Source organism: Rhinatrema bivittatum, chromosome 11, assembly GCF_901001135.1.
Source record: "Rhinatrema bivittatum chromosome 11, aRhiBiv1.1, whole genome shotgun sequence".
Classification (NCBI taxonomy): Eukaryota; Metazoa; Chordata; class Amphibia; order Gymnophiona; family Rhinatrematidae; genus Rhinatrema; species Rhinatrema bivittatum.
In genome coordinates this window covers 20,805,998-20,830,211 of record NC_042625.1, presented here as the reverse complement: position 1 = coordinate 20,830,211, position 24,214 = coordinate 20,805,998, and the positions used below count along the sequence as shown (strand labels likewise).

General features: G+C 41.9%; 1 protein-coding gene across 1 annotated transcript in view; it reads right to left on the bottom strand.

Annotated features, from left to right (window-relative positions):
- The window catches only part of CLIP1 (CAP-Gly domain containing linker protein 1), a 162,090-nt gene that overhangs the window by 69,554 nt on the left and 68,322 nt on the right, over nucleotides 1–24,214 (bottom strand). The window contains 6 exon segments of the mRNA XM_029571802.1: nucleotides 17,747–17,912; nucleotides 18,194–18,350; nucleotides 19,908–19,991; nucleotides 20,191–20,248; nucleotides 21,194–21,310; nucleotides 22,606–23,541. Of these exon segments, the coding sequence (XP_029427662.1) occupies nucleotides 17,747–17,912; nucleotides 18,194–18,350; nucleotides 19,908–19,991; nucleotides 20,191–20,248; nucleotides 21,194–21,310; nucleotides 22,606–23,541 (1,518 nt within the window).

The following is a 24,214-nucleotide window of genomic DNA, read 5'->3' as shown; positions in this document are numbered from 1 at the left end:
AGAAGGGAAGGGATCTCTAACTTAGATGTTTTGGCTACTTATACTGAGGACCACGGTGGCTTACAGCAAGTCATATATAATGGGTAATAAAACAAATACTTGCAGAATAAAACATTAAATATCAGAGTTAAAATCCTAAAATTAGCAAAATGCTTGCTGGAAAAAAAACCAGTTTTTAAAAGTGCTTTAAATTTTTTTTGGACAATTAATCATCCTGGGGAAGCATATTCCAGAGTATAGGAGCCACAATCGAGAAAGCACAATCTCAGATTACAAAGTCCCTCATGAGAGGCTTCTAAGAAAACTAGTCATGTGAAAAGAGGTGATCTCTTTTTTGTGGACTGCAAACTGGTTAAACGACAGGTAATAGTAGTATTAAATGATTAGTCTTCTCAGTGGAAAAATGTAAATGGTGAGGTGCCTCAGGGATCTATACTTGGACTGGTGCTTTTCAATATATTTATAAATGATGAGATTAATATTGGATGAAAATTCTCTCTTTTCCTTAGTTTCAACGCTGAAAAAGCATTTGATCAAGTTGATTGGATGTTTATGTTTGCAGTTCTTAAAAGTGGTGAGCATAGAGGATTATGTTAGTAAAATGGTAGAAGTACTTTACAGTAGACTGAAAGCTTCAGTATTAGCAAATGGGACTCAGAGTTCCAAACTTAAAAGAGGCACTCTTAGGGTTGCCCACTATCCCCTTTGCTATTTCTTCTTACATTAGAGCCTCTATTAAAAATGATTAGAGAAAATAAGGCTATAAGGGGAATTAGCTCAGAAAAGGGAAACACCCAAATCTTCAAGCTTTCGGCATTTGCCGATAATATTTTCGTCCATATCTTGGATAAGGAAACCTCTCTGCCATCTTTATTAGAAGAGTTCACTATTTATGGGTTACTAGCCGGGTTAAAACTCAATTTGGACAAAACAGAAGCTTTGCCATTATGGAAAGAAATAAGAACTTTATGTGGGAACCAATTCCCCTTCATTTGGGTCTGGGATTCATTCAAATATTTAGGGATATCATTACACAGAGAGGTGACTAGGATGCAAAGTGTTAACTATAAGTGTGTTAACAAAAATTCTGCATTCCTGGATGGATTATCCCCTTTCATTAATGGGATGGGTAAATCTATGCCAGATGATGATACTTCAAGTGGTTATACCTGCTTCAGACAGTGCCTATCTGGTTGAGGTATTGAGCGACAAATTCAACAGTTTATATGGCGAAAGGCTAGGTCCTAAATACAACTTGCTACATTAATAAGGAAGCAGGAGCAGGGATGTTTGGGACTTGCAAACAGAATATAATAGGGCATGTAACCTGAGACATGTAGGAGAGTGGATCATGGGACAACATTTTTTACTCCCTTACAAATGGAAAAGAGTATGGTACTGTACAAGGATTTTCATGAGATTTTGCATAGATCATGTCTTGCTTTGCCAAAACATCTTCAGCAAAGTGCCCTCATAGCTCCAATAACAAAAACCTGAAAGTGGTTCTGTAGGAGGGCAAAGGTGGATTATCGTCGCTCTCATTTTTTGCCTATCATGAGAAAGGTTGATTTTATTCCTGAGTCAGTGTCACAAATCTTTCAGGAATGGGCAAAAAAGGCAGTACAACTCATAATGCATGTTCTGACTGAAGAGGGGACAATTCTACCCTACTCCGAGATCTGCCAAGAGTTTAATCTCTTTCTAACACAAGGTTTTTCATATCTCCAACTATGACATTATTTGCAGTCTTTAGACTTTAAGCCTTGCAAGGAGAGCAACAAGAGATTAATGTTAGAATTATTTAACCTGGAGGCTCCCATCTGCCACTTTATTTCTTTTTGGTATAAAATATTACAAAACCTACAAAGGTAACTTCAATATGAGAAGGTCATGAAGGGCTGGAATAAGGAATTAGGCATGGAGATACCGGGGCAATTTCTCTCCAGATGTCTCTCAAGGGCTCATGCTCTTACACCAAATGCATCATTGAGAGAAACAATTTAAGTTTGTCCTCCGAGCATTTTGCTCCCAAAATCAAGTGCATAGAAGTAACTTAGTTTTATCTAGTCTTTGCATGAAATGTGAACAGAAGATAGGAACACTAGGCCATACTGTATGTAGTATTATGCACTGACTTTCTGAGGCACCTCATTTCTGTTGTATTCCTGAATGCTAGTTTTTAGACAAAGAAAGCAGAGGACCCTGACTACATGCTGGAATGCAATGAGCCAACACCCCAGACCCATTAGCTGATTGGTCTAATACAGCGGTTCTCAACCTGTGGGTCGCGACCCCGGTGGGGGTCGAACAACCAAAACACAGGGGTCGTCTAAAGCAGGGGTCTCTAACCACCGGTCCGCGGACCGGGACCGGGCCGTGGGAGTTTTTTGCCGGTCCGCGGCGCCGCCAAGTGTGTCGCGCGCTCCCGGTCTCTCCCACTGCTCTTCCTTCCCTGCTGCCGTTGCCGCTAGGCTATCAGCACGTTCAAGCCCAGCGGGAACGGCAGCGGTGCAAAAAAAAAAAGCTGTGGCATCCGCGGCTGGCCTCTTCTTCTTCCCGCGCGCCGCCCCCCCCCCCCTCTGACCCGGAACAGGAAGTGATACGCGGTGCGCGGGAAGGAGAAAGAGCCGGCCCGTGCCGCATGAAAAAATAGCAGCGGCGACAGCAGCATCGCCCCCGAGCAATCGAAGCAGCTGATAATAGGTAAAGGAGACAGCAACGTGAGCCTCCCGCGGCCGATGGGATTCTTTTTTCTTGGCCTGCGGGGGCTGGAGGAGGAGGTGGTGCAGCTACCGTTTGTGCTCGGGGGGGGGGGGGAAGAGAGAGGAAGTGAGTGAGAGAAAGAGAGAGAAGCAGGCAGCCAGCATGTGTGTGATTGACTGGTCAGAGAGCTGATGTGTGTGAGAGACAATGAAAGTGATTGGTCAGGGAGATGACTGATGTGTATGTGAGAGTGTGAGACATTAGTCAGGGAGGTGACTGATGTGTGTGTGAGAGAGAAAAAGCATGGAAGTGAGAAGTCTGGGTATGTGAGAAAGCATGGACGTAAGAAGCCTGGTGTTGAGGGGGTGAAAGAAAGCATGGGAGTGAGAAACCTGGGTGAGTGTGCATGCATGAGAGAGAGAGACTGCTTGGTAAGGTGACGGTGTGTGTGAGAGAAAAAGACTGGTGTGTGTGAATGTGATTCAGGGAATGAGAAGCCTGTGCACGTGGAGAGTGAGCATGGAAATGAGAGAGACTGGTGTGTGTGTAACAGAGAGAAAGTGATTATGGGAATGAGAAGCCTGTGCATGTGAAGAGAAGTGAGCATGGGAGTGAGAAACCTGGGTGTGTGTGAGACAGCATGGGAGTGGGAAGCCTGTGTGTGTGTGTGTGTGCATGAGCGGGATCAGGTGACTGGTGTGTGTGTGTGTGAGAGAGAGAGAGAGAGAAATAAAGTGATTATGGGAATGAGAAGCCTGTGCATGTGAAGAGTGAGCATGGGAGTGAGAAACCTGGGTGTGTGTGTGAGACACATCATGGGAGGGAGAAGCCTGTATATCTGAAAGAGAACATGGGAGTGAGAGACTGGTGAGTGTGTGTGTGTGAGAGAGAGAGAGATACAGAGAAAGTGATTATGAGAGTGAGAAGCCCATATATGTAAGTAGAACACGGGAGTGGGAAGCCTGTGTGTGTGTGTATGGCATGAGAGAAACTGTTCAGGAAGGTGACTGGTGTGTGTGTGTGTGCCAAAGACTGTTTGGGAGATGATTGGTGTGTGAGAGACAGAAACTGGTCATGGGGGCATGACTGGTATGGTGTGTGTGTGAGTCATGGGCACTAAGGAAGAGGACCATAAGTATAGAGCTTAGCTTCTACTGCTGCGTGCCACGGCCTGCAGGGAAGGGGAGTAGGACAGCTGCTGGAGGGGGTAAGTAAAAGTGGCTTTTTAAGTTTATTTTTCTTGACTGCCATTTTAATTGTGTGATGTCTGCTTTTTTGAAATATTTTATTGGTGTTTGGAGAATGTTTAATAGTTTTTATGAGTTTTTAATTGTTGGATGTTATTCTGTTCATAGCTGTTTTGAAACATTTATTCTGCTTATTAGTATAGTTTTACAATTATTTCTGTGTGGGGATCTATAGCTGCTTGCTAGTTCTGTTTTCCTAATAAGAGGTGTATTGGTTTTTAGGACCTGATTTAATATTTGTAGTGTTGCCTTTTCATAGATAGGGTTGCTCTTGTTTGAGTGTATTCCATAATACAGGTGTAACTGTGTGCAGATTAGTTTATGTGCATTACTACAGATCCTGGGAGTATGTTAGGTCGGTTCTGTGTCTGTTACCGAGATGAGATATTTTACTAGCATGTAAGCGTTTGTATCGGTCTTATTTGTTGTGTTTTCTCAAGAGGACATGCATTGGTGGTAAACTGCTGTCTTTTCATAAGTAGGGCTATTGAGCCTGGAAGTAGAAGGAGTTTGAGTTACTGTTACTGAGATGTCACCAGAATATCTTTTTTGTAGGGTGAGTTGTATGGGGAATGTCATAATTCTGCTTTACATCCATTATTGTGGGTCAGGGGGTTCCCGTGGATACAAACTGTACTTTTACATCTAGCCCCGTGACGATCATGGGTCAGTGTGTCATGCATGTGAGAACCTATGGTGAGTTGAGTCACATTCACATTATAAATGTCATAATTAAATGATAAGCGTGCACTAAAATCCAACCCCCTCCATAACCCCGCCCCCATATGACCAAAGCCCCGCCCCTGCCCCGCCCTGCCGGGCCATGGAAAAATGGTCTTGCTTGAAGCCGGTCCCTGGTGCAAAAAAGGTTGGGGACCACTGGTCTAAAGCCATCGGAAAATACATATTTCTGATGGCTTTAGCCGCTGAGAAGTCGCGCTACCGTCTGCAGCAGCGCTATTCAGCTGGAACGTACGCCGTTATGGATGCGCGTTCCAAACTGAATGCCTGCGCGCATGCGCAGATGTGATTGCATCATCCGTCCGGGGCCTAAGGGGCGGGGGGAACGCTCCACAGTCCATAGCAGCGCATTACATGTGTCCGGCGCTTGCTGACGTCATCAGTGGGCGGACGCAGCAAGCGCCGGAGGACAGAAGCCTAGGAGGCGGAGAGGCAAGAGGCGGAGAGCCAAGAGAGCCTGCGAGACAGCCTGCTGGTGTAAAAAAGGTTAATAATGTAAAAACAGTACACACACCATACACACAATACTGTGTAAGTGTAAGGTGCTTTGTGTGTAATCATTTCTGAATTGGTAAGCAAGAAGCAACCACAACCATCTCACTGAATTTGGCAGCATACTGTTGCAAAATATTGCACTGTTGTTTACTGTTATATTACTGTTGTTATATTTAAACCCATGCTATGCCATGGTGAAATGTTATTTATTTGGAATTGTTGTTATAGTTAAACCCATGCTATGCCATGGTGAAATGTTATTTATTGGAATTAGTAATAAATATTTCTCAACATATAATTAAATATTGTTTTTGTGATTAATCACTATGTTTAAATTATGTTTGATTTGTAGCAATGAGAATACATAATGCATATCAGGTATTTACATTCTGAATCATAACTGTAGCAAAATTACAGTTTTGAAGTAGCCACCAAAATTATTTTTTGGTTTGGGGTCACCGCAACATGAGGAACTGTATTGCGGGGTCACGGCATTAGAAAGGTTGAGAACCACTGATCTAATACATACTCAAATCAAATGTACTGCACTTATCTAAAAACAACACTCTGAATATGCTCTGATTGGTCAGTATGGAGGGTTTATAATGCAATGCACACTCCTGGAAGATTTGAGTAGCTGGGTGTTAATACAATTGTTGTGAGAACCTGTGTTACTCCCCAGGACAAATTATTTCCTCATGCTTTGTTCCGGTCTCTGTCCCTTTGTCTTTCTCTAATAAAGTTTGGTTTCAGGTTACAATCTGCCTGCAGTTTCTCTCGAATCAACAATACTTTGTGTAGTTGCTTCCATTATACAACTTTATTGGAAGGCAGTATCAAAGGTACATATTCAGGCCGATTCAGTAAAGTCCGCGGGAGAGCGGGCGAATGCCCACTCTCCCGGCACGCGCACAGGCCACTCTCCTGTGCGCGCGATACAGTATTTAAATGAGGCCCAGTGGCAGAAATGGGCAAAAGGAGGCGCTAGGGACACTAGCGCATCCCTAGCGCCTTTTGGCCCGGAGCGGCAGCTGTCAGTGAGTTTGACAGCCAACGCTCAATTTTGCCGGCATCGGTTCTCGAGCCCGCTGACAGCAACAGGCTCAGAAACCGGACACTGGCAAAATTGAGCGTCCGGTTTTTGACCCGAAAGCCGCCAGCCGACTTCAATTTTTTTTTTTTTTTAAATTTTATTTATGTACTTTTTTTTTACTCTTCGGGACCTCTGACTTAATATCGCCATGATATTAAGTCTTTCCCGGTGCCCGAATAAATTAGCGTCTACCTTTGGGTAGGCGCTAATTTCTGAAAATAAAATGTGCAGCTTGGCTGCATATTTTGCTTACTGAATCGTGCGGAAATACCTAATAGGGCCATCAACATGCATTTACATGTTGAGGGCACTATTAGGTTCGGCGGGTTGGACGCGCGTTTTCCGCCCCTTACTGAATAAGGAGTAAGGGAAAACATGCGTCCAATGGCAGGTTAACAGTGCACTCTGGAGCGCACTGTACTGTATCGGCCCAATTGGAAGTAACAGATGTGTCACTTGTTTTGGATGTAAAAACTATTTGACAACTTGAGAAGTTATACATTCCATTCAGTGAGGTGATCAAATTTGCAGATGATACAAAATTATTCAGAGTAGTTAAACTCAAAAGCAGATTGTGATAAATTGCAGGAGTACCCTGTAAGACTGGAAGATTGGGCATCCAAATGGCAGATGAAATTTAATGTAGACAAGTGCAAGGTGATGCATATAGTGAAAAATAATCCATGCTGTAGTTACACGATGTTAGGTTCCATATTAGGAGCTACCACCCAGGAAAAAAGACCTAGGTGTTAGTGGATAATACATTGAAATTGCTGGGGAAGTCAAAAAAGCAATTTCCTAGCATGTAGCCAGATAGACTCGGGATCAATGGGTTATATGCTCCCTTGCTAGCAGATGGAGATGGAGTCCGGTTTCAAAGCTGACATCACCTTATATATACCCCTGCAGTGACCTCAGCACTCCAGTATCTCTCCTAGCAGATAAGAACATAAGAACATGTCATACTGGTTCAGACCAAGGGTCCATCAAGCCCAGCATCCTGTTTCCAACAATGGCCAATCCAGGCCATAAGAACTTGGCAAGTACCAGGGATGTGCTTTCCCTACACCAGCATTGGTGGTATAGCGGGATTGCAGTACTCATTAGAAGAGGAAAAAAAAACAAAAAAAAACACCTTACCTTTAAATTGGAGAAAGATTGAGCCCTGCTCTACTGCAGAGCCCCACTCTACTGCGGAGAATTCCTGAGGTGATTTCTGAAATCCCTCAAAGGTGTGCCTTGTTACGGTTCCCAACGTGGATGTTGCTGCTGAAGCAGCTGAAAGGCAGTGGGTACAAGCAGAGTGCAACGGTGACAGCCAAAGCCCTCTCCTCCCGCAGCTTGAGACAGTCTCTGTACTCAGCCAGTAAGCGCTGGGCCCAGGTAAGTAAAGAGAGAAGAGGATTCCTCCCAATTTAGAGACGTGGAAGGACATTGGTAAGTCTTTCCTCCGGTCTCCTTGCTCGGTGCGCCGTAACGACGACGTTCCCCATCCCATTGGGGCAAGGGAAGGGGGCTTCTGAATAGGTTGAGCGGCTCCCCGATGGACTAGGCCCCGCTTCAGGCTCAGTAGGGACACCATGCGGAGGCTGCGGTGGTGCCATCTTGCGCATGATTTTGTGTGTTATCATTGCCCCCCCCCTTAGACCATCAGTATGCGTGGTACGGGCCGGCTCTGTGCATGCGCTGCGCAAACGTCGTGCATACGTTTGCACATATAGGAGTGAATGTAGGCTCTGACCTAGTCCATACCTCAGCCAGAGGAGTGGCCTCAGTGGTGGTGGAGTTCACACAGAACCTGTGTGAACTCAATCTCAGTCATCAGCCGGCTGAGTGCACAGTTACCGTTTAGTATGGCTCCGGCAGCAAAGAAGCACAAGCGACACTCCATTTGTGCTGCCTGCCATATTAGGGCTGCACAATCTGACCTGGAGTCCTTCCTGTGTCAGCACTGTGAGGAGGCCCAGGGAGGGTTGGACTCCCAGAACTTTTCCAAGCCCAGTTCCTCCCATTCAGATAAATTGCAGGAGTACCCTGTAAGACTGGAAGATTGGGCATCCCATCAGAAGATGGGTCAACCGGGGATCCAAGATGGCCGCCATAAGGTGAACACGGTAACGAGTTAGCTCCGCGTTTTTTGGATTTTCTTACCTTGCTAAAAATTTCCCCGAGAAAATTTCTTTCAATGCCGCATACTAAACGCAAGGCCAGGATAAGAGAGGTTTCGGCCTCGACCCCAGAACCATTACTTCGGCAAACGCGGATTGAAGACTCGTTCCCTGGTTTGCAGCTTGAGCCGGTGAGGGGAGCCGCTGGCGATGATGGCGTGGAGCGGACGTCACACGCCTTGGCCGATGAGATTTCTCTTAGTCCCGGTGTGCCTACAACCCCTCTCTTCTCCTGCAAACCCCCGATGCAAGGGGATTTGGGTCAACTGCAGGGAATCTCGTCGGACCAACTCACAGGAATAACAGATCCCCAGAGAAGCGGCACAGATTGTGTGCCGGCTTCGGTGAGCCTGGGAAGTACAGGCTCCAGGGGAAGTGAGTTTGGAGCGGAGCGTGTGGAACAAGATGAGGAGGGCCCTCTGAACCAAGGAGGTGAAGAAGAAGGGATCTGCGTAACGTTGAAACATCCACTGAGTGCTCCAGACAAGGTAACCTCTGAAGAAATATGGAAAGCTCTAACAGTAATGAATAAAGCTATAGTGGACTTAACAAATGCAGTAAAATTGAGCTTAGAGAAATCTAATGGCCTGGATATGAGAGTCCAGACAATGGAAACTAAAGCTGTGAATTTGGATAAAGAGATTAGTAATATAAAAGAAGTTCAGGTTAACCTCATAAAATCTGAATCATTTGTGAATGGTAAATTGGATTTCTTAGAAAACCAGATGCGGAGAAATAACTTGAGGATTCTCAATTTTCCGAAAACAAAATGGATGCCTTTAAAGGACTTAATTAAGAGCTACTTTATAAATATTTTGACATATTCGGAGGAAAAATTGCCTATACTGACAAGGGTTTATTATACCCCAGGAAAAAAAGGAGCAGATAGAGCATCTCAGGAACAAGAGTCGATGGTTAAAGATAACTCCTCTGACAATCTGACGGATTTCATTGAGAAATCATTTGAAGCTAAGATTGAAGAGCGTGCAACAGTTTTTCTGTCTTTTCAACAAATATCTGACAGAGATGAAGTATTGAGAAGATGCTTTAAAAATCATTCAGCATTATTTTATGGTTTTCAATTAAGAGTATTCCCAGATATCACAAAAAGAACTCAAGAGAAAAGAAAAGCTTTTTTGAATTTGAGAAACGAAGTTGTATCTAGAGGTGCTAAGTTTAATTTGAAATACTCATGTCGATGTTTATTGGTTTATAACAACAAGTATATATTTACTGAGTTAGACCAACTACGCACATACCTGGACTCTCACTCCGGTTAGGAACAGAAGGGTAGGCAATTTAAAAGAAAATAACTGCAAATAATCTTGTGTTGTTATCTTCTAAGATTGTTATAAATTTATAAATTTCTTCTGTATCACCGCTTAAATACATTGGATCTCCCCATTTGCTTATGATATGGGAAACAATTTATGTTTAGTAATAATCTAGAATGATTATTTGGAAATTTTTCCTAAAATTTTTCTTATTGATTTTCCTTTTTTCTTATGTAAATGTTTCAATAAAAATTCAATAAATAAAAAAAAAAAAAAAAAGAAGATGGGTCAACCACGATCTTACCCAGTAGCACCTCAGATCTGAGTAATCCTGGGGCCAGGTCTACCTCAGGAGAGAGCAATTCAGCTGCACCTATCCCCAGTTTCTCCGGGGCTAGGTATGGACCCGGTAGCCTTTTCTTGGGTGGAATTTTTTCAAGGCTTTAAGGCCTTCGTACAGGCGCAGTCTGTCTCTTCTGCCCCTGTCTGGACCAAACCCCAGGCCGGAAGGCCTCGCTCTCTCAGCATACCTCGAGACATACCTATTCTCATTAAGGGTATATCCCTGATAGGGACACAGACACCACAGACGAAGGAGATGCAGACTCATTTGAGGATGGGGAAATCCCTCCATGCTTGGAGCCGTATCAGTCCATGTTACGGTTTTTCCATAGAGATGAATTGCCGGTCCTGGTCTCCCAGACCCTGAAGACTCTGGGAGTTCCTGGCACGGTGTCTCTATGGAAAGCCTTTTGCTATTTTCTGATGCTGGAAGCCATCCAGGAGTGAATGAGACGTCCCGGAAGCCAGCTTTAAAGGAGGTAGGATATTGGAAGCTCTGTACCCACTGGGTCAGGTGGCCAGAGAACACCTGCGTTTCCCCAAAGTGGAAGGTCTGGTCTGTGCCATTTAGAAGCAAACAACTATTCCAGTGGCTGGAGGAGTGTCCTTAAAGGATGCGCATGACAGGCAGCTGGAGTCCATTCTTAAACAAGCCTTTGACGCGTCAGCAATGACACAGCAGATTGCTTCCTGTTGTGCCCTGGTGATGCACTTGTGCCAGCCTCTCGAGAGAGGGAAATAACTCTGGAGCGCCTTCAAGAAAGGCAATGGAGCCCGCCGCTGCCTTTCTAGTGAATGTGGGCTCTGACCTAATCCATACCTCAGCCAGAGGAGTGGCCTCAGTTGTGGTGGCCAGAAGATAGCTATGGCTGCAATGCGACCTCTACGACATACCTTATAAAGATGCCCTTTAAGGGTTCCCTCCTATTCGGTAGCGAATTGGAAAAGCTGGCTAGTAAGTGGGGTGAATCTCCAGTGCCTTGGCTACCAGAAGATAAGAGGAGGAGGAGGTCGCTGGCCCCTCACCTATGAGGGGTTGGGCCAGGGGCTCCCAGCATTTTTGGCTCTGCATGAACTTGTCATTTCAGACATCTCAGTCCTCAGTCCTTTTGGAGTCGACAACCAAAAAGAGGGGCTAGTTCGGGTTCCGGTTCGGCACTTCCCAATGAAGTTTTGCCAGCCTATCCACGGCATGAGGAAATAGGGGGTAGACTATCCCTTTTCTACCAGCGGTGGGTCGAGATCACGTTGGACAAATGGGTACTGGATATCAAACAAGAAGGATACGCACTGGTGTTTTGCAGCAACCCTCGGGACATAATCATGTCTCCGTGCCACTCCCAGCACAAGAAACTGGCAGTGGAATCTACCTTGACAAGGCTCCTCAATTTTAGGGCTAAGATTCCAGTACTTATGCCCCAGGAAAATACGGGGCGCTCTTCCATCTATTTCATCGTACCCAAGAAGGAGGGTTCCTTTCGCCCCATCCTGGACCTCAAGAGCATCAACCGTCATCTACAAGTAATTTATTTCTGCATGGAAACTCTACAATCCGTCATAATGGCCATACAACCGGGGGAGTTCTTAAACTCCCTGGACCTCTCTAAGGTCTACCTTCATATTCCAATCTGACAAGATCACCAGCGTTTCCTATGCTTTGCGGTGCTAGGCCACTATCACTGCTCCGCCATTTAAACGACAGTAGGCTTTTAGTGCGGTACCTGGAAATCTCGAAATTGGTGCGCAAGACAGACCACTTGTTTGTTCTTCATGGTGGAAGGAAACAAGGCGAAGCAGCTTTGCGAGCTACCATAGCTCACTGGATCAAGGAGGTGATCATGGGAACTTATGTAGAGGCAGGGAAGCTATTAACCTTTCAGGTTAAAGCTCATTCCACTAGGGCCCAGGCAGTATCCTGGGCTGAAGCTTAGCTACCGTCTCTTGTCGACATCTGCCAAGTGACTATGTGGTCTTTCTTGCACACCTTCTCAAGGTGCCTGGACGTTCGGGCCTGAGAGGACGCAGTCTTTGTTACGGTGGTGATAACCAGATCGTGGGTAGCCTCCCGCCCCGTTCGGGAGTAGCTTTTGTACATCCCATTGGTCCTGAGTCCATCTAGTTACACGCTAGGAAATGGAGAAACTACTTACCTGATAATTTTGTTTTCCTAGTGTAGACAGATGGACTCAGCATCCCATCCACGGCTGCCCAAGAACGTTGCCAAGGAATCACCCATGAGGTAAATCTTGATTCCAAGAGGTCATGGGTAAGCCATCGCCCAATCCCTAGATCAGGGCATTTATAATCTTGCTGGGATTCAACGCTTATGTTTGGCTGAGTACACTTAAGGTTTTCAGTTATTAATCAAGTTTTAATCAAATTCTTATCAAGCTGTAACCAAATTTTAATCAAGTTTTTCAAAAGCATGTCCACAATGGCTTTTGAAGAGAATACTGGAGGGCTGAGGTCATTGCTATATCTAAGGTGACATCAGCTTTGAAACCTGACTCAGTATCCATCTGCTAGCAGGGGAGCATATAACCCATTGGTCCTAAGTCCATCTGTCTACACTAAGGAAAACAAAATTATCAGGTAATTAATTTCTCCAACAGAATGTTAGGAATTATTAGGAAGAGAATGGTGAATAAAATGGAGAATATCAAAATGCCTCTGTATTACTCCATGGTGAGACTGCACCATGGAGCAATTTTGGAGCAATTTTGGGCCATGGAGCAATTTTGGTCACAAATCTCAAAAAAGATTTAGTAGTTGCACTGAGGAAAGTATAGAGGATGACCAAAGTGATAAAGGAGATGGAATGCCTCAAGAGGTTAGGACTGTTCAGCTTGGAGAAGAGACAGCTGAGGGGGGATATGATAGAGGTCTATAAAATCATGGGAGGATTAGGACTGGTAAATGTGAATTGATTATTTACTCTTTCAGATAACAAAAGGACTAGGGCACTCCATGAAGTTAGTAAGAAGCACATTTAAAACAAATCAGAGAAAGTTATTTCACAACATACAATTAAGCTCTGGAATTCATTGCGGTAGGATGTGGTTAGCACAGTTAGTGTAGCTGGGTTTAAAAAAAAGTTTGGATAAATTCCTAGAGAAGTCCATTATCTGCTATTAATCAAGTTGACTTAGGGAATAGCCACTGCTATTACTGACATTAGTAGCATGGGAATTATTTATTGTTTGGGTATTTGCCAGGTAATTGAAACCTGGATTGGTCACTGTTGGAAACAGGATGCTGGGCTTGATTGCAACTTCTTATGTTGTTATAAGATTGGCCAACTTTACAGATCCAAAAGTGCTTTTTGTGAGGAACATAAGGCCCTGGAAGAATTGTAAGCTGTCAGTAGGGTAGTGAGTTAAATAAAAGCAGTTTGTGTGTTAATGCTGCTACTTTATATTTAATCCTTGATTGCACTGGTAGTCAGAGGAGCTCTGCAAGAACTGGTGAAATATGGTGGCTTTTTTATGGCCAGTGATTAATCTTGCTGCTGCATTCTGCAGCATCTGCAGAAGTTTAATTGTGGATAGAGGGATCCTCAGGTTCAAAGAATTACAGTACTCTAATACTGCAAATAAAAACACCTGCACCACCAAATGGAAGCTATCAGGCAAAAGGAGCGACTTAAGATCCCTTAGTAGTCATAGTTTATAAAAGCCAGTTTGGACCACAGATCTAATCTGGGGAATACAGGACAACCGTTAATCAATAACAATCACAAGGCTGTGGGTCTGTGAAGAGATCTGGATTGTTTCAGTTCCAATCTGAATATATTGTGGGATGTCCATTAAGGTACTACAATGAATTACGACAATCTCGGTTTAATCCACATTTAAAGAAAGTTTATTGTGGTTAAGCCACTGCTTAATGGAGTTTATACATGATGTGATCAAGCAGGAAGTCTCTGACCACAATTTAGTCAAGGGAATATTAATCTACACATCATCTGCCTTAAATTCTATAGCCAGTACAGTGTTGCCAGAAACCTGCACATTGGTGTTAAATAAATGTTAAACAGGAGTGCCAACAGAAATGACTAATATACATCTTTGACTGAATCTATGAATACATCTATGACTGTTTTGACAGACCTTGTGTGGCAAGGAAAAGACAGCATGGAAAGCCTTCCCTTTAATGGTAATACATTTTCTCGGAAACAGCAAGGCAGACAACTACACGTAGATAGTGGAAAACCTCAAGGCAACGAAAAGTTTTGGATAAAGCTACATTTTTTGCACTCTCATCTAGATTTTTTCCACCAAACTGTGGAGCAGTCAGCGATGAGCATGGCGAGTGATTTCACCAGATCATCAAAGCAATGGAAAAACGCTATCAGGGCAAATGGAGCCCACCAATATTTACAGATTTTTGCTGGACAGTGACAAGAGATGTTCCATTGAATGAATACAAGAGACAAGCCAAGAGCCTCTGAATAAGGACTAAAATATGTACATATATATATATATATATATATACACACACACAACAGTTTTTGGCCTTTTGTTTCATAGTAAATTTTATTTCTATATTCCCTTTGATCATTTAATTTTTAAAGTGTTACGTAAGCAGGACAGGTAAAATATTATGCAACCATAAATACATGAAAAGACCTAAGTTAGTTTTAATCATAAATTGTAATCATCTACACAAAAAGACGTAAAATGTAAAAACTTAAATACCATGGAAGCAGTAGCCAATCAGCTGGTTTGTCATATTTGAATTCAGCACATCATCGCTGATGCAGATAATTTAAAATTTGTAACAGACAGGTCTGTTATCAGTAATTGTTTGGGTGGAAGTTCAGGCTGCAGAACTAGGAGGTCTCAATGACCTGAGGAAGGACTGGGTGAACTGGTGGAGGAAACAGGAAACTGGTCATTTCAGTTACATGTGCAGGTTTTAAAGTCGTCCCCCCTCCGCTTTGACTGTGGGGGGTGGGGAGGGGAACTGGATACAGACAACAACCAACATGGACCTGACTTTTATGGTCTGAGGTACTAATATGCAGACACAAAGGGAAAAGCACAGGACTGCTACTACAGCCAAACCCCAAAGCGAAGAATGTTCTCACCCAGTAATAATGCTGCTAGCAGTAATTTATGGGTTTTATAGTTGCTTGGTTTTGATTGATTATAAATGTTGCTACCCTTATCATAAGGCTTGGGGGTAACTGCACAGAGCGATAGATATTACCATATCTATCCTTTACTGGGATCTGTATTAGGACCCTTACTTTTCAATATATTTATAAATTATCCTTAAAGAAATAAGACGAGTGAGGTAATCAAATTTGCAGATGATACAAAATTGTTCAGAGTAGTTAAATCACAAGCAGATTGTGATAAATTACAGGAAGACCTTGTGAGACTGGAAAATTGGGCATCCAAATGGCAGATGAAATTTAATGTGGACAAGTGCAAGGTGATGCATATAGGGAAAAATAACCCATGCTATAGTTACACGAAGTTAGGTGCTACAACCCAAGAAAGAGATCTAGGCATCATAGTGGATAACACATTGAAATCATTGGTTCAGTGTGCTGCGGCAGTCAAAAAAGCAAACAGAATGCTGGGAATTATTAGAAAGGGAATGGTGAATAAAACAGAAAATGTCATAATGCCTCTGTATCGCTCCATGGTGAGACCACACCTTGAATACTATGTACAATTCTGGTCGCCGCATCTCAAAAAAGATATAATTGCGATGTAGACGGTACAGAGAAGGGCGACCAAAATGATAAAGGGGATGGAACAGCTCCCATATGAGGAAAGACTAAAGAGGTTAGGACTTTTGAGCTTGGAGAAGAGACGACTGAGGGGGGATATGATAGAGGTGTTTAAAATCATGAGAGGTCTAGAACGGGTAGATGTGAATCGGTTATTTACGCTTTTGGATAATAGAAAGACTAGGGGGCACTCCATGAAGTTAGTATGGGGCACATTTAAAACTAATCGGAGAAAGTTCTTTTTCACTCAATGCACAATTAAACTCTGGAATTTGTTGCCAGAGGATGTGGTTAGTGCAGTTAGTAGAGCTGTGTTTAAAAAAGGATTGGATAAGTTCTTGGAGAAGTCCATTACTTGCTATTAAGCTGACTTAGAGATTAGCCACTGCTATTACTAGCAACGGTATCATGGAATAGACTTAGGGGCAGATTTAAAAAAACTACGCTCGCGTGTACTTTTGTTCACATGACCGGCGCAAACAAAAGTACGCCGGATTTTAATAGATACTCGCGTATCTTTTAAAATGCGGAGTCGGCGCGCGCAAGGCTGCGCAAAATCGGCAGCCTGCCTCCGTTCCCTCCGAGGCCGCTCCGAAATCGGAGCGGCCTTGGAGGGAGCTTTCCTTCCACCCCCCCCGCACCTTCCCCTCCCTAACCCACCCCCCAGCCCTATCTAAACTCCTCCCCCTATCTTTGTTTGAAAAGTTATGCCTGCCTGAGGCAGGCGTAACTCGCGCGTGATTCCCCGGCCCGGGAGCGGTTTCAGAGGCCTCTGTCACGCCCCCGGGCCGGAACCACACCCGCGGCCCTGCCCATGGATGACGCACTGCCGTGACACGCCCCCCTCCCAGAAAAACCCCGGGACATAGGCTCGGCGCACGCAGGGGGAGCTTGGGGCAGGTTCTTGGGGGGTACGTGCGTATCTTACACACGTACCCCTTTGAAAATCTGCCCTTTAGTTTTTGGGTGCTTGCCAGGTTCTTATGGCCTGGATTGGCCACTGTTGGAGACAGGATGCTGGGCTTGATGAACCCTTGGTCTGACCCAGTATGGCATGTTCTTATTCTGGTCGAAGTCCATGACGGGCAAGAGCCTGTGGATTAGTTCAAATCAAGCACCGATTTTTCTGATACTAACTTCCCATTTTTAGGGTTAAAATTATAGTTTGTTGTCCTCAGGATGTTTACTAGTGTATGCTGCAGTTGACATAATAGATATTTCATAATCTGTGTGTACTTGATACGTATAGGTTATAATACACCACTGTTCTTTGCACAGCTGTAAAAGGCATCTTTGGGGCCGTGCAGAGTTGTCTGACAGTTATCCTCTTAGGTTGTATATATGTCCCAGATCCCAAAAGGAAGCTGAAGTCTGTGGTCCCTGGCCAAGGACTGATGCTGAGACAGCTGGACTAGAAAGCAGTGGGGACAAAGTAAGACTAACTGAAAATAAAGGCTTAAGGTGCCATAACCCTAGTAGGAGCAGATTCTGATTGAGTTGGACGCCATAAGGAGGAGGAGATCACCGGGCCAAACACAGCCAAAGATATTTCCATTGCTGTCACTAAGAGCTGCCGAGTGCTCTCCCACAGACCAGGGACCGTAAAGTGCTGCTACAGTACTATTCCCAGGCAAAGCCAGCCCAAGCCAATCAGCTGTGCAATGCGGAGGCTGGTCTTTAAACAAAGATATTTTACATACAGCACGCCAGCCAAGTCTAGTGTCTCGAGAGAGAACGACTTGTTATCACGATGTCCCACCATCTCTTCTAAGCCTTTTCAGAACTCATTTCTCCTTTTTCCGTGAGTGTCAATTTTAGACTGACATGAGTATTTAGACTTTTTTTTTTACTTTGCGTATGACTGTAAAGCATTCAGAGATACAGTATCTCATGAAACTGTAAAAATGAAGTTATATTCTAGCTTGTGTGCGCTCTCTTACCAGCACTCCTAGCTTGTCCTGCATGTTCTTCAGCTCTGCTTGATGGTTTTTTTGCATGTCCTGAAGGCTCTGTTCAGCTTTGGTCGTTAAATTATCCATGGTTTCCTGCAGAGAATTTGCCTTCTCGGTTGCCTTTGAAAAATTTGCTTGCAATTCTTCCAGTCTTCTAAAACATTTAATAGATAAACGGTATAAACCAATTCAGTGCCTATGTCTCCAGCTCACCTTTCTTTATATTCAGCTTCTAAACAGCTATGAAAGTCTTCAATACAATTATTTCTAATTGGCTAACACACTGTAAATGAATCTACACAAATTAAAGGTCTACAAATATTAAATCAATTTATTCTTGAAAATTTTTTTTTTTTTTTTTTTAAAGCAGTTTATAGTCTCTCTTCCTGCTACTAAAGTAGCAAACAAAATCCTGAAAACTGAGGACTGAAATACCTCTCTTTGGTTTTTAATTCTTCATTCATCTTTGAAAGCTGAGAAGCGCTATCTCCGGAAGACTGTATCATCTCAGATATTTGATTTTCGAGTTTTGCTTTGGCGCTCGTTAACTGCTCTTCTTTCTCTTCTCCTGCTTTACATCTTTTTTCCATTGCTGCATAAAAAAAAAACAACCAACAGATTGTGCCACAATGAAACCCGGCACATGTGGGGGCTGAGCACAGGAATAAGGAAGCTAGCCTACTAGCTGTGTTAACATTAAAATGTGCTGAGTGAGAGAAGAAAATCTTACTATAGCATGCAGGAAAGATTTAGAGAGAAAAAGTGAAATTGAATTACCTTGGAATAAAAAAAAAAATGTGCCTTTTGCTCCAGTCTCCCTCTAGCTTTATCCATTTACTTTGATATTTAGTCTGTTCTTTCAAAACCACCCAGAGTAGGTTAGAAATAATGTTCCCAAGCTTTCCTATTTGCCATATCCATCATCATCATTGAATGACTTTGAAGAGTATTTTGTACAAAAATAATCCCTTTACAAGCAAACACACTTTCATAGTTTAGTGTTTTGTCTTATGTTATAGCAAATAAATTTACAAAGCAGTAGTTATTTCAATTTAAAAGCTTTTCTATTAATATTTAATGCGAACATATTGTCAAATACACAAAGTGCTCCAAGTACTACACAGCATATAATTCAAACATTAATAGGTAAACTATAAATATTTATAAAATTTAAAAAGATCCTCCACACCCAATAAATACGATAAGAATAAATCTCTCCTAACAAACAGTATCCCCAAGTACTAGTGATAAAAATGTTAAATTATTCTACGGGCAAATAAACATGCTTCATCATTAAGATCCCTTTGATCTTATTTTGTTTTAGAGGAGAACTCCTGAAAGTGCCTCTTGGTTAGCTACTCATCACTTTACGTAGGTAACCCACTGGTATAGAAACTGAACACACCCCAAATTGCTCAGAAGTCAACTCAAGGAAAAGAAAAAAAAAAAAAAGTTGGAGCCATGATTAGAAGATACAACACTTTTATTCCCAAAAAGTGTATAAATAGAATATACAAGGACTAAAAAATTAACCTATAAGAGTAAAAGAAGCAGGAAGAGTTTTAAAAGAATGAGGACAAGGATATTTTGAGCGATTTTTCTAGTAGACAATGTTTCTAAGATAAGGTCAAGGTCAAGTAATATTCCAGATAGATCGCCAATTGCCTAAGAAAGGAACCTTAACATTTCCTGAAGTCTGCATCATAAAACATTAAAGTACCCACCTACTTTGTTGGTTTCCTTATAACAAGCCAACATGCCAAACGCTTTTCATTTTAAAAAGAATAATTCATTGTACATTGCTTCTGCTCACTCTTTCCCTCTCTTGCCATTTCCAGTTATTTATTTTGCTTGCTCACATCACTTGACAAAGCTCTCCTCTAAGTGAGTCAAGCAGCAAGTCCCGCAAGGTGAATTATTTTTTTTTTTAAATGGGCTTCTGGTATGCGCCAACATCTATGGCTGACAATTATTTCATCCACTTTAATGCATTACATCCTTTATCATTTACTGTCAGAAATGTTGATTAAAAAAAAGAATGGGAAAGCAACATGCTCCATGAATGTGAGCTTGTGCCAGGTTCCTGACACATTCCTGTACTGCAGTTTAGCTCCCAACAAGAGTTTAAGTTGAAATATTCTCTTCTCACCAGCAAGCTGAGATTTGAATTCTTGCAATTCTGAGGAAATAAATACACACTGCTCTTCTTTTTTATTTAGTTTTTCAACTGTTCCTACAAATTAACAAAACAGAGTTAATGTTTTTATTTGCTTCTGATTGTACTTAAAGATGCTTCGAAATAAATTTTCTTCCAAAATCTGAGCTGTTGTATTTTACACAGTTCAGTCCCTCAGTAAAGCCCCTTCCTTTTGTAAATATCCTGCCATCTAAAAATTTACAACTACTTAAAAAAACCCAAAACAAAACCATACCTTGCAGAGTTTTTTGGAGACTCTCAAACTCTTCAGAATTGCTGGCAAACTTCTCTTTCTAAAGCAAATGGAAAACATAAAATAAAAACAAGTATTAAGCAGCAAACCAAAATGTTATAGTTCCAATTTATAACAAAGTGCAAACATCTGAAAACTAAGCTTGTTCTACCATACCTTCACTCCTGCCTCAAGAAAGAGGCAGGAATATGCTGTATACACAACATGCATTTACATACTGCAGACAATACAATTAATAAATCCAAGAACTAGTAATATTTAATGAATTGCCCTATGTAGTATGCACCAATACCTAGAACATACTGCAAAAATGAAATCTGCAAGTGGGTGACACTGAAGGCATGCACTAAAACAGATTTCTGGATCTGCAAGTGGTGGATTAGTCAGTGGTAGTTTTTGAAAGAGCAGAGCATTGGAGAGATTCCACGGCCCGTCCACCAGCATTTTCTCAATTCCTGTAAAATTAGTATTTTCACAGCTAAGAGGTCAATTTTAAAAAAGTGTTGCTCGCGCAAAAATGCCCACATACACGAGCAATGCAGATTTTAAAAAGCTGTGAAGTATGCGCATATATACCCACATGGGCATCAAAAATAAGAGGATAGAAAATGGGGGGGGGGGGGGGCCTGTTACATGCGTAATTCTGTAGAACGCGTAAACTGGAGTCCGCAGCGCGCATCGGCTTGTTATCCGCATAACTTTACTGCTGCTCCAGATGAGGAGTAAGTCTGTAAATTTCAAGTTTTAGGGCTTATAGGACAGGGTGAGGGGTTTGAGTCAACTGGGGGGCATGCAGGATGAAGAACCAGAGAGGTCTTGACCTTGATATTAACTGGGCAAACTGGTGGCCTGACTGGAAAAACTGGGTGGTCCTCGCACCTATACACACGTTTATGTTTCTGCTGTCTGATAATTCCACGGTAAGCTTGAAGCTCATTGGCTGAATCAATCATTTCATATTCACTTTCCAATTACAATTACTTACCCAAGCCTGGAGCTCTTTTTCCAAAGAATCCTTAACCTGACTCTCAGCAGACAAATTTTTCTCAAGACTAGCAAGCTTTTCATCCTGCTCCTGTAGTACTTTGGCTACCTCAGATGCCTACCAAGGATGATGATGCAAAGTAAAATTAAATGACAGAATGGAGAATAAAAACAAATTTGAAGTGAAAACAAAAAAATTAAAGACGTAATGAAAAAAAAAAAAAAAGTTAACAGAAATCCAATGACACCAAATAGCAAGCTTCTGGTTCCAAGCTAAACAATAAAAAAAAAATCCCACTACCTTTTGTCTGTCTTAAAATGTGCCTTATAAGCAAGACATTTCTTAATTATGTAACCAGTCAGCATCTTAATTGTGTAAATACAAACCTCTCAGAAAATACAGTACACATTGAACACCTGCTCTATGACAGTGCTGTACTTTACTATTACAATTTAGATTCCCAAAGTTAGCCTGTATGCCACATTACTTTTTTTTTCTGTTTTGAAATCCCTGGCATCTTGGTACTGTCTCAGGAAATTAATATTCTAATGGTGTATTCAAATATTCTGTACCTAAAAATTTAGGTAGATAACTGATCCTATTTCATGAAAAGATAAATTTCTGGTGGTGTTAGATTTAAGGATAGAGTTGGTCTTGGGGGATAATTTAGGGCATAATTTGATCATACAAGTTCTGAAAGAACTTCTCTCGAGGTACACATAAGACATGATTTTCCAAGGGGGGGAAAAAGGCAGGGGACAACAAATACAAGATCAAGAGCTTGTTGGAGAACAGGGAATCCATGTATTTTTGTCTCACAGCCTGCTGGAACAACTACGGCAGTTTCTCAGATATCCACTGCTAGAGTTACTGAGGGGAAGGGGTTTGTGGGGAAAATAAAGAAATGGAGATGAGGCGTTTAAGCAACTCTGCTACACGCTAGGAAATAAATGGATACTGAACGCCAAGTATAAGCTGTAGGCAGTCATTACCTTAGGTAGGAAAAGCAAAAAAATGTTATGGTCAACAGAAGCTGGCTTTAATTTTTCCCCTGTAAGCAACAAGTGAGTTTTTAATGAGACCTGAGTTTGAAATCAGAAACTGGAACAAAGGGTACTTATTCAATAAAGGCTTTTCTCTCTCCTGCCATTCTGTGGCAATGGGAAAATTGTTTTTTGAATAGTCCAAAATGCCCAAGAAAGCAATGCCCTAATCAATGAGTGAGTGCATGACAACATGAATCAAAGACAGGCAGTGTAAGCCTTGTACAGACAGAGAAATACCATGCTTGTTAAAGGGAGAGAAATTTTCTCTTTTAACAAGTCACTAATTTTAAAAAGATCACCACATAAAACAGATGAAATAAAACAAAATGTGAATTAAAATAAACTGAAGATGCATATGATACAAACCTGGCTACTCTGAGAAATCTTTTCAGTTTCCACTTCCTTTATCTGCATCTCAGCTGCCTCAAGTTTCTGCTTCAGTGTCTGAATTTCCAATTTACCTTCAGAATTGGCTGTCTGTAGTGTATCAAGGTTTAAAAGCTTTTCTTTAGCTGCCTTAATCTCAGTTGTAAAATGGTCTATAATCTCCGTTTGTTCCTTGCACTTTACTTGCAATGTCTCCATTTCCTTTACCTTTATTTCAGCCTCCTGCAGTTTGCTCAAAGCATCTTCCATTTCTATTAGATGCTGTTCTTCTGCACTTTCCAACTTGGACTTCAAGTCTTCCAAAGCTTTCTCTCTTCCTTCCGTGGTTTCCAAATGCTTACTCTTCAGAGCATCAATCTCTTTTACAAGAGCAGATCTTTCAGCATCTTGGCTAATTTTTAAACTTTCCACTACATTTAAATGTTCTGACTTCAGCTTTTCCAACTGAGTCTTCACCTCGAAGAATTCAGCAGTTTGGGCATTGGTGCCTTTACTGAAAGAAGACTTAAGTTCTTCCATTGCTTCTTGATGTGAAACAATAGCGGACTCCAGCTTTGACTTCCAAAGCTCTATCACATTTGTATTCTCCTTGTTGGCCTGCTCAAGCTTATTTTTCAAAGACTCATTCTCTCTCAAGATCTTTTCCGTATTAGTTTTCAGGGCATTAACTTCTTTTTGATGAGACTCTGCAGTGTTTTCTAGACTTCCTTTCATTTGGTTGATCTCATTCTGATGCTCCCGGTTCACTACAGCAATCTGTTCTTGCAAGCAGCTAACTTCTTTTAACAGAGAAAGAGAAGTGTCCACATCACCAATTTGTTTAGCACTCTGCCGAAGCTCTAGTACTTCCTTCTCCCGCAGACTTAGGTGTTTTTCTAGCTCCATGATGCGAGACTTCTCAGAAACTGTTGCTACCTAAGATCAACATCATTTTAAAAAGGAAATGTTTATACTTCAGTCATGAATACTGTGCATATAAAAGAAAAACAAAACAAAATTAGAACATAAGTTAGTAGGCAAAATCTTCAAAATCACTGAAATTAAACCTGTGTAGACAATTCATCAGCAGCTTTCTGGAGTCAACACGATGACTGGTCAAAGTCTGAAAGAATTTACAAATATGTAGGATCCTCAATTTGTTCCTATGATACACAAGAACAGTATTGAACAAAGAAATATATCTGGAGTCTCATAGTGGTAGTATTAATTGCAGTACATGTAACAGCTTCCAACAGCATCTGATGTCACTGCAGAAGTTTCATTCCAGCACTAATACTAGAATCTTTTTTCTTACTATTGCAGTAGTGCTAAAAATAAATATAAAAAAAGAGCATCTGATTTTTTGAGATGGACATCATTTAAAAAAAAAAAAAAAATCTCAATCTACTCTGGGAAGCATTTAGGGCTTGATTTACTAAACTTTTTTCCCCAATGGGAAAAAAAAAAACACTTAGTAAATTAGGCCAGTTGGGGTTTTTTTTAGAGCAATATTGACAAAAAAAAAAAAATGTGAGGATGATCAGTTCCATTATAAAATGCTATTTTTGGCTTTGACTGCCACAAAATATAAAACAAAAATCACACTTTG